The sequence below is a fragment of the Cephus cinctus genome, unplaced genomic scaffold, assembly GCF_000341935.2.
Source record: "Cephus cinctus unplaced genomic scaffold, Ccin1 Ccin1_scaffold0021, whole genome shotgun sequence".
Classification (NCBI taxonomy): Eukaryota; Metazoa; Arthropoda; class Insecta; order Hymenoptera; family Cephidae; genus Cephus; species Cephus cinctus.
The window spans coordinates 116,648-131,164 of NW_014332769.1; the positions used below are offsets into that span (position 1 = coordinate 116,648).

Sequence of the window (14,517 nt, forward strand, 5' to 3'; positions counted from 1 at the left end):
ATTTTTGCTATTAAATTATAACGAAAGTAATAACATTTTGAAAACTTGTTCGCAATAGCTACCGCTGTAAAATATTTATATGGAGTATAATATATAAAATATTGTGTATAGGGGAATAATGCAGTCAAGAAAACTAGGTATAGGAATTGTATTTGTATTTACATATTTTCACAATCTGATTTTTATTATTTACAAGAAGCAAAAATAATAGAATTATAATGACAACACATATTTGCATGATTATTATTATAATATTAAACAAATTCAGAACTAAAACGCAAAAAAATTCGTGAAATAAAAATTCACGAGCACAGAAATTCGAGCAATATACTAACCTGATACGAGTTCACTATGGCAGGCATCAGTCGGGACCATAGATATAGAAAAGACATTGATGTAGCATAAACTGATATTTTTGGCGAGGGGCGCGTGACAAAAGGGGGTGGGGGAGTTCGCTGCATAACCAATTAAATTCAAGCTGACCCCTCCCTTACTGTGCCTTAACATGATTGGTACTACTATTCCTTGTTTTACGTAGCACTTTTACATAACTGCGCTTGCCTCCAATAGTAACCAATCACAAGTAGGCACAGTCTACCTCGGCACCCCACCCCGGACGGCTTCCTCCCGCAGGGTTATACTACATGTATGTCTTTTCTATATTTATGGTCGGGACATGTACAAAGGGACAATGTAAAAAGATCTATATGTGATCTACTCAATTGTACATAAGTAATCAATTTCAATTTCATTAGCTGCTATTAACTTTTGAAATAATAACCAATATTTTCTATACCTCATAATTTTATTACATATTATCTTCAAATTCTATAAATTGCATGTGCATATAGTTTACACATCTGATTTACACAATTGATTACAATTCCACATGTTCTAAGAAGTTCATTTACAAATAGTAAGATATATATGTTGTAATATTGCCATTCATCACCATAAAAGGCAATATTACAACGTATACCATAATAAAATGCAACGTTCAAGTTTCTCCACAAACTGTATATATACCGTTTTATTATTTGCATTAATTCCGTATATAAACGATCCGTGGTTTCCTACTACTTTTCTCCATCCTTTTATTAAATATGCCGCGAACTACGTAGTACCGTGCCTGACTGCCAGGCGTCGCGGTTGTCGAATCCAAGCTTCTAATGGGTACACGATTATGGCGGCCAGCTCGTATCCAGTTAGTATATATATCAGTGGGGCGCACACTCTTGCTCTCTCTCTCTCTCTCAGACTAACGCTCTATGACGAGAACAGCTACTACTCCAATAAGAAACGAGAAGCTGGCACATGTCCCCCATTGGGGATACAGCCATAAGGAAAGGAAGGAAGGAAGAAACGAGAAGGAACTATGGGACTTTCGGTAGTGGGAATGAGATAGACTTTTCGATTATCCATCCTCGTCAAACAGCGTTAATAAGACAAAGAGAGATATATGCGACGTGGTGGCTAGGAACAAGTGTCCCAGCGTCTAACGCATTGTGAATAGGTGCGACTCAGGGACCTATTGCCGTCTCGCTTATACCCGTGCTGTGCGAAAAGGACGCACCGTAGAACGCTTCAATGCGTTAGACGCTGGGACACTTGTTCCTAGCCACCAAGTCGCATATATTTCTCTTTGTCTTACTAACGCTGTTTGACGAGGATGGATAATCGAAAAGTCTATCTCATTCCCACTACCGAAAGTCCCATAGGTCCTTCTCGTTTCTTATCCTGGTAGTTGCTGTTCTCCTCGTCATAGAGCGTTGGCCTGAGAGAGAGAGCAAGAGCGTGCGCCCAGACACGAGCAGTCCCCCACCAAGCTCCCTATTGCGCATGAGGGGCCTTGTTGGCGTCTCGCTTACACTAGTGTTGTGCAACAAGGACCCACCGAGCGACGCTCTGGCGTCTCGCTCGCACCGTAGTACTTTCTGCGTTGCACGCATAGGCCAAGGTACGCGAGCAGGCGCCCCCCAAATCTCCTCTCTTACCTCACCGCACGGCGACAACCGTTATACCATTAATGCGGTTGACTGTACACAGAATTTTAGTTCCGGCGATATTGAGGCTCTGGAGCCTTCTTTATAATAATCTGAGACTTTCGCTTACGTTACTGTGTCGCCTCGTGCATTAATTGATGACCACAAAATGTTTTAATTAGACTACCAATCATTGGCTAGAGTTCTTGCACTGATTAATTCTTTCGAAAGGACAATCTGTTCATAAATATTTGTTTTATTGACCGTAAATGTGTGTTCATACACCCATATCCAGTCCAGCTAGACTGCATCGTTTTTTAATTTTGTACGAAAACTAACCACCACCAAATGTTTTAATTATGATATTCGTTACTACCAAACGATTACGCATCGATTCAGCACCTGAAAAACTTAATTCGTTGAAAAAAAATATTTTTCGGCTAACTTCATGATCAAATTTTGATTATTTGATTATAAAAGAATGACTGACCGCCAAATGTTTTAATTAGGCCACCAATGACCATCAAACGACTACAAACGATTAGGTGTGATAAAAAGTTAAAACCTTAAAGTTGTCCGGCTAGCTTCACTGAGGTTCGAACGTCTTATGACGCCGACCATTCGCCGCCAACTTACGAAGCTCGAATACGGGCATTCCTCATTGGCTATTTGGCTATAAAATAAACACCATATAAGGATATGAGGTTGTGACGTCACGACCAATCACAAAGTGTTTTCGCTCCCGCACTTTAAAGCAACATTTTAGCAAACTTTAATATCGATTTCATTAATATTTAAGTAATAAATAAATTATCTAATCAGCATTCTGGCATTCTACGATCATATTCTACCAAACTACCTAGACAGTTTTTGAATTCCCGTCACAGTCCAGTTCTCCATTGTGCCACGATTTCGAGAATAGGGTCTCAGGATGTAAAACTTTCAACATACTTCACCCTTTTTCGAACACATCTATAGTACTCCGAAGCATATACAAATGTTAGAAGGAGCGGATCTCATGAAGGTCGCCTCGCTGTAAATATAACCTAGAAAGGTGTCTATGCTTGAGAAGTGGGCATTGTTGTGCGCGGGCGTTTCTGGTTTATTGTCTTTTGCATGACATTAGGTTTCCCTTATACGGGAAAGCTAGTGTTTTCCATCATTTCCTCGGAGGAATTCGAGTAATAATGCCGAAAAGAAAGAATCAGGCACTCATTGACTCTGATAGTAGCGGGAGCGTCTCCGAGAGTGGCTCGGATTTGGATAACGTAAGGACATAACCTTTTCCGAAACAAATGCTCATTGATTTAATGGCATTGATCCTATAGAAATTTTTATTCCCTTTTTGTAAAAATTCTTATTAAATTTGTTATTTACATTTATAATGTGGCTTAATGACCATTGAAGAAGAAATGTTTTGTCTATTATTTTCCACAGCGACATAACCTTATATTCATCACAGGTTTATATTTAATTTGGCGGCCTTGTTGGACGCTTTCCTGTTTTTATTTTTAATTAATCTATTTTTACAATGAACTGTCTGTTATAACAAACATATCCTACTGTCGAACCAGTTCTATAGGATATGAGTTTCATAAAAATACATTCTTTCGAATTTTGACAGATACTTATATTGTGAAAATATTAACATTTTCTATGTTTTTATATTCAAATATTTTATACTTTATGTCAAATTATTGTCAACTTACAAGTTTTAACAAAGTTTTATGTTTAGTACAAATATTATTTTAGTACCTATATATAATTTAACTTAATGACCAGACCATGACGGAGAATCAATAAGAATTAATTATTTCTTCTTGGATGAATAATTCTTTTTTAATATTATCAGGATTTATTATCCTTGGCTAAGAAAAAAAAGAGTAAATCCCAAGATGACTCGCAATCCAACGATGATGCTGGTTCTGGCAAGAAGGATTCTAAACAAGTTGACTCAGACACATCTGACTCGGATGATGATTGGGGAGCCAAAGGTGGTAAAACTAAAAAGAAAAAGACGTCAGCTAAACGCAGTAAACGTAAAGTCACAAAATCCAGCACTGAGGATAGCACTAGCGATAAGGAACCAGCAAAAGTCTCAGAACCAGAAGAAGGTAGAAACCTCTTCTAAGTCCATTATAGATCTCCAAAAATGTTTCTTATACTGACAATGTGATGATTGTTATTTCTCATTACAGGTGAAGTTTCTGATTCGGATGGAAGTGTATCGGATTCGAGTCAGGAAGAATTCAACGATGGCTATGATGACAAACTTATGGGCGACGCCGAGGATCAGGCGCGGCTCGCACAGATGACAGAAAAAGAACGTGAGCAGGAAATTTTCAAGCGAATCGAACAGCGTGAAATTATGAAGACTAGGTTTGAAATTGAGAAGAAACTGAGAATGGCTAAGAAACAGGAGTTAAAGAAGCAAAAGGAGTCCAAGAGAAAGGAAAAGGGTGCTGAAGAAAAGAAATTTGACAGAGCTCCAGACCCCAAGGAACGAAGCAAAGATCGGAAGAAAACTATTGAAGAAAAACAAGATAAGAAATTCCATGCTATGACACTTCTCAAAGCCAGACGAGAGGAGAAGAAAGAACGAGGTTAGTTGCTTATAACCTGGTAAATTTTACAATTTTTTTATATTGTAATTTTATACAAATACGTTTATCTGATCATGTTATCAGAGGAAAAGGAGAAGCAGCGAATGGAACAGCAACAACAGCAGTCGAAAGACATGGAGGAAGAGGAACTCGAAGACGACCATAAGGGCGGCGCGAATAAAATGAAGCTCAAGGCTTCTGACATTTATTCAGATGATAGCGGATCTTCGGACAGTGCTGAAGAAGAAGAAACTGCTAAACGTATTTCTCATCGCAGATCATCTTCAAGCGACAGTAGGGATTCCGATTCTGAGAACGACAAGAAGTATGTAGATATTCCGATTCACCTTCAATATGACATATAGGTCTTTAAATAAATAACTGAATAATCTCATTTTTATGTACTTTTTATAGATCTGTAACCAGTACTAAAAGCAAGCCCAAGAAACCAGTTTACGTAAACACGAAGGAGGATCTTAATAAGGTCAGACTGTCCCGTCATAAAATGGAACGGTTTGTACATCTACCCTTCTTCGACCGAGTGGTGCAAGGATGCTTCGTCAGAATCGGGATTGGGAACAACAATGGAAAGCCCGTCTACAGGGTGGCGGAGATCAGCGGAGTTTGTGAGACAGGAAAGATCTATCAACTTGGAGGAACAAGGACGAACAAAGGATTGAAGTTGAGGCATGGTGCTCAGGAACGCGTCTTTAGGTTAGAGTTTGTCTCAAATCAAGAATTCACTGAATCAGAATTCTTCAAATGGAAGGAAACTTGTGCTCTTCAAGGTATCTCGATGCCTACCTTCGATGAAGTAGAACAGAAGCTTAAGGATATAAAGGAAGCACTGGTTTACGAATTTAAAGAGGAGGACATTGAGAAAATTGTTAGGGAAAAAGAAAGGTTTAAACAGAATCCCTACAATTATGCCATGAAGAAGGCGCAACTGATGCGTGAAAGAGACGCTGCGAATTGTCGTGGTGATGACGAAACGGCTAGTAGACTTAATCAAGAATTGAGTGAATTAGAAGAGCGAGCTTCAGAGTTGGATAAGATGAGGACTGCAACGATATCCAGTATTTCATATATTAATGACAGAAACAGGAAGAAAAACGTAGAGGAAGCCGAAAAGGCCATCATGGTAAGGCTTCTTATTCTTCAACATTTAACACATGAATATTAAGATATTTTGATAAAAACAAAACTATCAAAAATGAAAAGACTACATCATTTTTTACTTTTATGCACAGGAAGAGATAAAGGCGAATAAAGGAAAGAAGATCGACGATCCTTTCACCAGAAGAAGTACAAAGCCAAGGATGGTCTTTAAACCAGAAGAAGAGGATGGTCCTCAGACTGTTCCAGTAGACGATAAAGCCAATACTCAACAAACCGGTGAATCTCTGGCTTCCATAAATGAGAAAGAAAATGGCCAGGAATTAAAGAAGAAGCAAAGCACTGAAGATCTCTTCAATGCTCATGACTTTGACATCACGATAGATCTCGAAGTACCCATCCCGAGTAAGTATTATATTCTTATGTATCGCAATTTCTTGATCTAACCTTTATAGGAATTGATTGACGGAATATATTATTCCTTTAGACAATCCCGTGAGTGTCTTACCTAAACCGGTAAGTAATATCAAGGACACTGGACCAAGGCGTTCATTGAATCTAGAAGATTACAAGAAAAAACGGGGTCTCATCTAACGTTTTCTACACTCTAGATCCTGTACTGATATCCTGAGGGCGTTATGATCCTCGTATGGGATTCGTGTTTACACGTTCATCCCGTCTCCTCACAACCTCCACTATTCCCAATTCATAGGAGATCAATCAGCAATAAGAATTCCTTTATTTTTGACAAGATTGTTGCTTAAAGCGGTCGACTCCCGACTACGAGAACTTATGGACACACGCGCGTGTATTAATTATTTATAACAATTGTAGCGTTATATTTTCTCGATACGAATAGTTGCGATAATTATTGGCGATTTTGCTCACGCCTTTTTCTGTATACACCCCCTTTCTCCTACTATTTTTTTCCTGTCCTCTTTTCTCTATCCTTTCTATTACGTCCTTTATGCATCATGTAATATGATCGCAAATTAGATAGATTACAATTGCGCCAATAACCCTCATGTGGATAGAATGATTTATGATCGTAATATGCGATCCAATGCGTCGATACGTTGTAAGGTTAAACGTATTTATATAATATACTATCATTTTTTCTGTAGATCCCTTGCGATCTGTTTTTATATGTATCATGCTTATAGTGAATGATCGGCAATATGAAATTGCATAATTTTTGCGAAAGCAAAACCGTGAAGAGAATGATCGATGATCAAGTTGACAGTGTTATTCTGTTGTACGTTAAAATTATTTATAAACTAACTTTACATTGTTCTTTCTCATTCGCTGCGACACACTGACTTCTTTTTTTTTCTTTTCTTCGTATTAGAATACAAGACAGTTTAGTTTTTTTTACAATTTTCTTTGACGGCGAATGTAGCATTTGTCGTTGCTTGCTTACATCATTGACTTGTACATATAACTTGTGCTACGCGTACGTATTCGCGATTTTACAGGATAGACATGTGAACCAAATATAAAGAATTTTTTCGTACTTTTGTGTCCTGTAGTCTCACTGCAATGTTGGGTAACAGAAACGTGAGACTTGGATTTTTAGAAAATTATCATTATTTTACTAATAAGACCTTTTTTGCACGGGGTATAAGTGGACCGTATGACCGTGTGGAGTATAAAGAACATATATATACGGTACCTTTATTTTGAATTAGGCAAAGAAAATTAAACAGTATCTTGTGTCCTATGATATAAGGGTCATAAAATACTGAGGAGGATCAATACGAATGCGATAAATACTTATTGGCTTGAATGGACTTTGTAACTTGTGACTTGTTAACTTATCATTTCTGGTACGTACGTCTTTTAAATATAGTGTGGTAAAATATGGGTTTGTACATATACACGTGTCTATATGAATATTTCGACGTACATGAATGCACGCGCATGCAATTGCGTCTACGGAAAATAATGTATACAAAATCTTTATGTATTATAGCATATAGCGCCAATACAATAATGTTTGAAAAGTCATCCCTATTTTCATAATTCATTCGCAATAATACAATTTGATTTACAGACGTGACAAAGACTGATCAACTTTTTTCAGATGATTTTATAGTTTATAATTAGAAGATTCGCAAAAATTAATGAGTAAATGAAGTTATGCGATGATTAATATTACGATTATTTTATCAGTTTTCAAATATTTAAAATGATTCCTACTATTTGGTTTCTATCACATATGGCGCCATCTCTTATCAATATGACTAAGTATGTCAAATAATACCAAATAAAATATACGAATATACAACAATTGTTCTTTATTGTAATACTAATGCTTTTGTAACGTACCTAAGATAACACTGACACTCTCTATTATAATTTCGACATAAATACAATCCTTTTTTTTATATATATAAAACCAGTAATTCAAAAAGTTTTTATCAGTGTGCTGCCATCGAGTGGCGATACCAAAAATTCTTTTAAAACTGACAATCTATTCGTAAACGGTCGCATGCGTGCGCAACAGCGCGAGTCAAATGTGTCTGCCAGTTGCATGCCTCTGCCCATATAAGGCAATTTCCCCACGTCCCGCTCAGCGATTGGTCAGGTATCCACGACACGTCACAACGATGACTAATTCTGATAATCCTCCATGAGTCGGAGAGAGCGAACTATAACGATCATAGAGATGAAAAATTTAAAAAATCAAATACTCTCCCAAAGAGTGTAAGTCACAATGACTAATCAATATCAACGAGCGATTCCATAGAAAATCAATGATCGTTATTAAAGTAAGGAATGACTCGAGAGGTTAACCGCGCTGCTCAAAAATAGGGTTTATATAAACCGGCTACAGAGCCGCGCAGCATTCTCGACAACGCCCACGTAAAATAGTCCTACCGGCACTGTAAAATTGTCCAATATTCTCGAGCAGTCGAGCTGATCCCGTCGCACGTATCGGATCCCGATTGTCGCCACCATCGCTTCCAGGAATCTCATTGAGGATCACGTCAAGAAAATTACACGTGCATATTATGTTTTGCAAATGAAACTGTCGTGTCCAGTCGCCGATATTACCGGCCCATGATCAAACTCCAGCCAATCAGAGAGCTCGCGCACGCGTAGGAATACAGATTTTCGCTGTGCCGGAGACGGACTACTCCCTTCCCGTCGTTCGTGCGAGTTTGCGACCCCCTGACTGGACACGACTATCCAGTTCCACCAGAGCCGAGCTGCCGCGAAGAAAGTGTCGTTAGTGCTTGTTTACTCGACTTCACCTATCGGCGGCCACTTCCAAAAATGGTAAATATCCATATTTCATATTTTTTTCAGAAGCCGTCTTATAAATTTAATATTCCTCGAATTGGTGAAAGCGGTTTTTCTTGTAGCTACAGAAAGACTATCGTTAAAAGAGACAGTGTGTCCGATACCAGAACCTAACGCGATGAGGTAGTAACAGTGTGTACCGGGAGGCGAGAACAAGTTTTGTGGTTAGGCCGTTTGAGCAGACGCACCGGTCGCCATTTCTGGATTCCCGGCGAGAAGAAAGTGCGGATCTGCACTCTAGACAAGATTCTTTTTCATATTCAACAGATACGAACAATCGCCATTACTCATTGGTACGACTAGATATCGTTTCTACTAGTTTTTGCAAATATTTCTCGTTCTGTTCTTCACGTCTGGTGATAGCAACTAATTCTGCTACTCGCCATTGCTAGTGAATTAGAAATACCTCATGGATTATTGAATTTATAACCAAGAAATTTCAAACAAGTCTTCATATCTCATATCCAAGAAGTACTTTGATACGTGATTACCTCCGCAGTGCTACCTCCTGGAGTGCTACAACTCCTGCTTTACTTTCTAAAGCCTTTTTTTTTTTGTATCTTTTGCTCCCTCATGTAAATCAGACTTTTCAACTTCCTGGAAACGGCATACGACGTTCCGATGAATCATATTGCAGATTCATGGAAGCGTGACGACCATCATGCATTGACGCGATCAGTTTGATAATGGATCGATAAAACAAGTATCTCATTTTTTCTCGTAATTGTCTATCGATTATGTGAATTTCTTTTTCGACACGCCATAAGATAAATATGCTGATTAGTGAAGCTCACGACTACTAGTTTTACACGAAAGGAAAGCGTCCTGCTAATTCGATCGGTCAGAAATTAATGCTTGTAGCGAAGCAATTCAGTTGCTAGCTGTCAGGGCGACGTTCCTGATAAGCCGAAAAAAGACGCTTCATTTGGTAGTAACAGAAATCAGAGTGTGATCAAGCGAAACTTTGCCTGGGAACGTAAGAAGAATCTTGTAGATAATTTTGTACGGTGCGAGGGCGTATTCGTTATATCTGGCGATAACACGAGGGATGAAGGAGGCATGGTTTTGGATCCACGGAAAGGAGCAGATACTGACAACATTGGCCGAATCTATAAGAAAAACCTGAAGTTATTCCGAATCGAGCCGATGCGCAACGATCGACCTTTATCAGTCTATATCGTAATCCGTAATGGCAGCCAATCAGGCTTACGAATTTTCACGGAGATTCCCGAGTCGATTATATCGGCGTGTTTCGTTATTTTTCTTCCATGCCGATTCTAACCTGACGCTCCATATGATTGTGACAGTGCGTCCTGCAATATACTCTATTCGGTTAGAACTGTACGTTAACCTTCATGGATGGAAGATAGGATTCCTTGTAGTGGGGAAGAGAATTCTAATTATTTGTGTATGGGAAATAAATGATTCTGCCTGTAGAAAGAGGTCAATTGTGTCTATCATGTTGCCATATAAGTAACTTTCGCAAAGTTCAATGACGTTTCGCAACATGGTAAACGGATTTTAGGAACTTTGTGAATCATCTGCCATTCGACCTTGGCTAAGGCTAAAGCCTTCTCGTAGGCCACGACGATGTCCTAGAGGGTGCTGCGAGCACGCCATTAGTCTGTATATATAATACACACAACCCCCATTGCGTTGAAATATCGATCGAACGGTTGCATAGGGTTCCCACTCTCTGATACCTTTCCCTTCGCCATGGCAAAATATTACGCCCCTTGCAAAAATGCATTGTTGCCAGTCTTATAAAGTTCACAGGATTCTCTTTGTTGTCTGCACCAGCAATTGCTGCAATTTCTTGAATATTTCTAACACTTTTTTAATAGATATATTCGTATGTTTTTTGAGTCTTACTCTTGAATATTGATAACAGTACTTCGTTAATCTGTATATGATAATGATTTGAATTTTTCTAATTTTTCTTAAGAACTGACGTACAATTAGCCTTCCTAGTTACCTTCCTAACACTTATAAATTATTTGGAGGATTCTAGCAGATTTTACTAGAATAATTTGGATTTTCATCGTTGCGCAAGCTGCTTATAAATTCACTGAAACGCATTATTTCTATACCGAATATCGTCGTTCGAGCATAAAATTTTATTTAAATAGTTTCATTATTCCAGCTTAGATTTTTCTCTAATAAAAAGACTTAATTGCTTCTATTTGCCAAACGATCTTGTACGAAATTGGTCTTCGGACTTTGAGGGCACGAACGTTTCTAACGCCATTTTAGGTGTTCCTTGTGCTCGCCTTTGGCGCTAAATGCGAGGCCCGAGTGCGACGTTGCCTAATCGATAAAACGTCAACCGGTGCCGTGCATCCTGATTAATCGTACATTGAATCGGTATCGTTATTTCGTAATAATGATAATAACAACAACAATAATAATAATAATAATACATATTTTTAGCTTCTAATGTTGGAACACCTTAAGATTGTTTTTTACTTACTGTTTTTCTTATTCTACGCTTATTTTACTGTACCGATATAATCTTTAGCAAATAGTTCGAAAGTTTTAGCAATTTTTCAAATCAAACAAAATAAAAACAATTATATAGGGGATTTGTTTATTTAGTCTTTTTATTAAATTGATTTTTATTACCTCAATTTCTTATTGTAATATTTCGAAAAATCTACGCTATTTGTTATCTTACGGCGATATGTTACAACCCTGAATATTCCAAATTTATAAATACACCTCAGAATTGTTTGGCTGCTCGTAGCAGCTCAGAACGTGGTCTATTTCCTGAGTCATAAGTGTCCCTCTTTTTTTTATCTCTTCATTTATCGATATTCATCCCTCGTGCTATCTGGAAAAAGTGAGAGAACTGTCGACTTTATCGAAACTTTCTGGTTTAGAATAATCACGTCACGTTCACTGAATACTCTTACGAATAATTTAATGACATTTTGATTGGGGAACATGGAGGACAATGAGTGCGATTTCACGACAAAAAGTTAACCACGTCAGTTTTCATGTGACGTCAAGGTGTCTTGGCTTAAAGCCCTCGGGACGACGTTAAGTATCGTAAATTCTGTAGCGATATTCTGGCTCATGTACAGGAAATTAAATGCGAAACCTCTGCACTATTTGAGAACGAAAACGTATCGACTTGAATTACACTTTCAGCTGGTTGCTTGTTCTATAAAGTGAAGAAAAGCCCATCCAATTCCTTCCCTAGTATATGTTCAAAAAATTCAAAACAATTGCTTGTACCTTATTCATCCCAACCATTAGAACATAGTGTAAACGGAGATGATTAATTGGAAACATTATCGACACCACTATCAGCAGAATCTGCGTTCTGATCATTATTATCGATAACCAAACCGCAAACTCCTAATTTCAGATCAAAAGAGTACGGAGAGTATTCATAAGTAAAGATCGCGTAGTCCACAGCGTGTTGTAAGGAGCAGCTACCGAAATAAAGTCTTCCCACGCACGAATTCGATGCTAAAAGAGCAGCGATCCGTTTCTAAAGTTATCCGCAGTCTCGGAGACGCGTGGCGCATCTGTCCGACATTCGTGTGGCCATCTTTAAGCATGTTTTAGGCATCTTCGTTTGTCCCTTGCGTGTTTTTGCAGGGCTAAAATTGAAGACTCCAATGTCTGAAAGAATAAATTAATAGAGATCATGTTAAGTTTCATGTCTTCATTATTTTTAGGCATCCGGAGTAACTGTAGCGGACGTTTGCAAGACGACGTACGAGGAGATCAAGAAGGACAAGAAGCACCGCTATGTTATCTTCTACATTAAAGACGAGAAACAGATCGACGTGGAGGTCATTGGGCCGCGCGATGCCGCCTACGATGCTTTCCTTGAAGATCTGCAGAAGGGCGGAAGCGGCGAGTGCCGTTATGGACTCTTCGACTTCGAATATACTCACCAGTGCCAGGGCACATCAGAGGTATGAACACTGATGACAGTATTATTTTCTCATTAATCTTGAACTTGGTTCGTCTTTAATGATATATTGTTGTTTTGTTGATTAGGCTTCCAAGAAACAGAAATTGTTCTTGATGTCGTGGTGCCCGGACACCGCCAAGGTTAAGAAGAAGATGTTGTATTCCAGCTCCTTCGACGCCCTCAAGAAGTCCCTCGTTGGTGTCCAGAAGTACATCCAGGCGACAGACCTTTCAGAGGCATCTGAAGAGGCTGTTGAGGAGAAGCTCCGATCCACCGACAGGAATTAAATATGAAGTATTCCGCGAACGAGTTTCCCCCTACAGTTACAAACGAAAAATGAAACGAGAACAACAGACAAGGACACCTAATTATCGTTTCAAGAAAATCCGAGACATAAGAGAAATAACGAAGTAATCGAGTGAATGAACAAGGAAAACTAACACAGTAAAATTTCTTTTCCCACAATAACAACCGAGAACAATAAATATAAAGAAATATGTCAGCAATAACAACAACAAAAAGCAGCAGCAGGAGATCCAAAGGATCTATATATAGATATACTTATATATAAGTGATAAGGTCTCATCAATGTCTACCACGAGTTTTTATCGAATTCGTTCTTTTCATTTTTTAATATCAAATATCATCTATCATGCTATCATTGCCTATCGTTCATGGACGCTAAAAAATGGGGAGAGTAAAACTGCGAGCTTGAGATAATTATCAGGTGGTTTTACAGGGACGTTTCGTGACAATTAATTTATTTTATCTTTCGGATTTTCTCGCAACGGTGCTTAAATATTCTTGTTTGTTCCTCTCTCTTCACTTCTTGGTTGTTACTGTAGGGGGAAATTTCGTGAGAATTTTATTATGATTACAATATAAAAAATGGGAAATACAACACACTCGCACACGATATTCATGACATGCACACGAAATGAGCGAGAAAGAGAAAGAGAAAAAGATATGGGAAAAAATGAATAAGAAAACTCACACGAATTTTGTCGAGGTGACACTTTTTCATATTGTTGCGGTACGTCGTGTGAATCTGTCTGATTATTATAATATTAATATTATACTTATTATTACGATAATGATAATGTAATGATTATAAAAGTCGAAAAGAATGATAGTGAAAAGAAGAAAATGAATGGTAACGGTGGCAACAATTTATATACAGTAAGATGGAAAAAAAATGAAAAACACCGAATCAGTCAGGTCAGTAATGCAGAAGGTGGATACATAATTTTTGTCACATGCTGTAATGATATTTAAATTAAATTCATTTCATAATGAGGGCCTCCGTCACCCTTCGTAAAAGCTCATCCTGCGATGAGGCCTTACAAATCGAAAAAGAGGACGTTGCCAAACGTTTTCGTTTTAGTTTAGTATTATGAGATTCTATTCAGAATGTATGTAAATCATGATCATAATTCTTTTCAATGGTCAAGAACAATGTGATAATTGTTCGTTCAATATTTGAAGGTACTAATCTAGAACGGGAATATAATTTTTTTAATTTTCTATTAATCGTACCTCACAAAAGGCAGTCGTGTAAAATTTGTGGTCTTAATCATTTCTG

General features: G+C 38.0%; 2 protein-coding genes and 1 long non-coding RNA gene across 4 annotated transcripts; 2 read left to right on the top strand and 1 right to left on the bottom strand.

The window, feature by feature from the left end:
• The first annotated feature begins 2,858 nt into the window (after positions 1-2,858).
• Positions 2,859-7,394, top strand: LOC107266334 (RNA polymerase-associated protein Rtf1). 2 transcript variants are annotated; one of them, XM_025083896.1, is made up of 8 exons: positions 2,859-3,250; positions 3,835-4,096; positions 4,181-4,585; positions 4,670-4,910; positions 5,000-5,726; positions 5,836-6,106; positions 6,189-6,217; positions 6,313-7,394. In XM_025083896.1, exons 1-8 carry the CDS (start codon positions 3,170-3,172, stop codon positions 6,322-6,324), a joined length of 2,028 nt encoding a protein of 675 aa, XP_024939664.1. In that variant the 5' UTR covers positions 2,859-3,169; the 3' UTR covers positions 6,325-7,394. The 2 variants fall into 2 exon arrangements, with proteins under 2 accessions (XP_024939664.1, XP_015592196.1); XM_015736710.2 differs by having other exon boundaries at positions 2,876-3,250; positions 6,189-7,394.
• Positions 7,360-8,721, bottom strand: LOC107266355. The gene is made up of 2 exons (XR_001537403.2): positions 8,582-8,721; positions 7,360-8,352 (listed from the first exon to the last, which is right to left on the bottom strand). It is a non-coding gene; the product is annotated as an uncharacterized LOC107266355 (long non-coding RNA).
• On the top strand, positions 8,607-14,434 carry LOC107266349 (cofilin/actin-depolymerizing factor homolog). Its single transcript, XM_015736744.2, has 3 exons — positions 8,607-8,983; positions 12,694-12,936; positions 13,022-14,434. The coding sequence occupies exons 1-3, from the start codon at positions 8,981-8,983 to the stop codon at positions 13,220-13,222; spliced, it is 447 nt and encodes a 148-aa protein (XP_015592230.1). The 5' UTR covers positions 8,607-8,980; the 3' UTR covers positions 13,223-14,434.
• The last annotated feature ends 83 nt before the right edge of the window (positions 14,435-14,517 follow it).

Coding starts and splice junctions, on each gene's coding strand:
- LOC107266334 (XM_015736710.2), top strand. CDS start 3,170: ATGCCGAAAAGAAAGAATCAGGCACTCATTGACTCTGATAGTAGCGGG. Junction 4,097..4,180: donor AGTCTCAGAACCAGAAGAAG/GTAGAAACCTCT, acceptor TTCTCATTACAG/GTGAAGTTTCTGATTCGGAT. Junction 6,107..6,188: donor TCTCGAAGTACCCATCCCGA/GTAAGTATTATA, acceptor TTATTCCTTTAG/ACAATCCCGTGAGTGTCTTA.
- LOC107266349 (XM_015736744.2), top strand. Junction 12,937..13,021: donor AGTGCCAGGGCACATCAGAG/GTATGAACACTG, acceptor TTTGTTGATTAG/GCTTCCAAGAAACAGAAATT.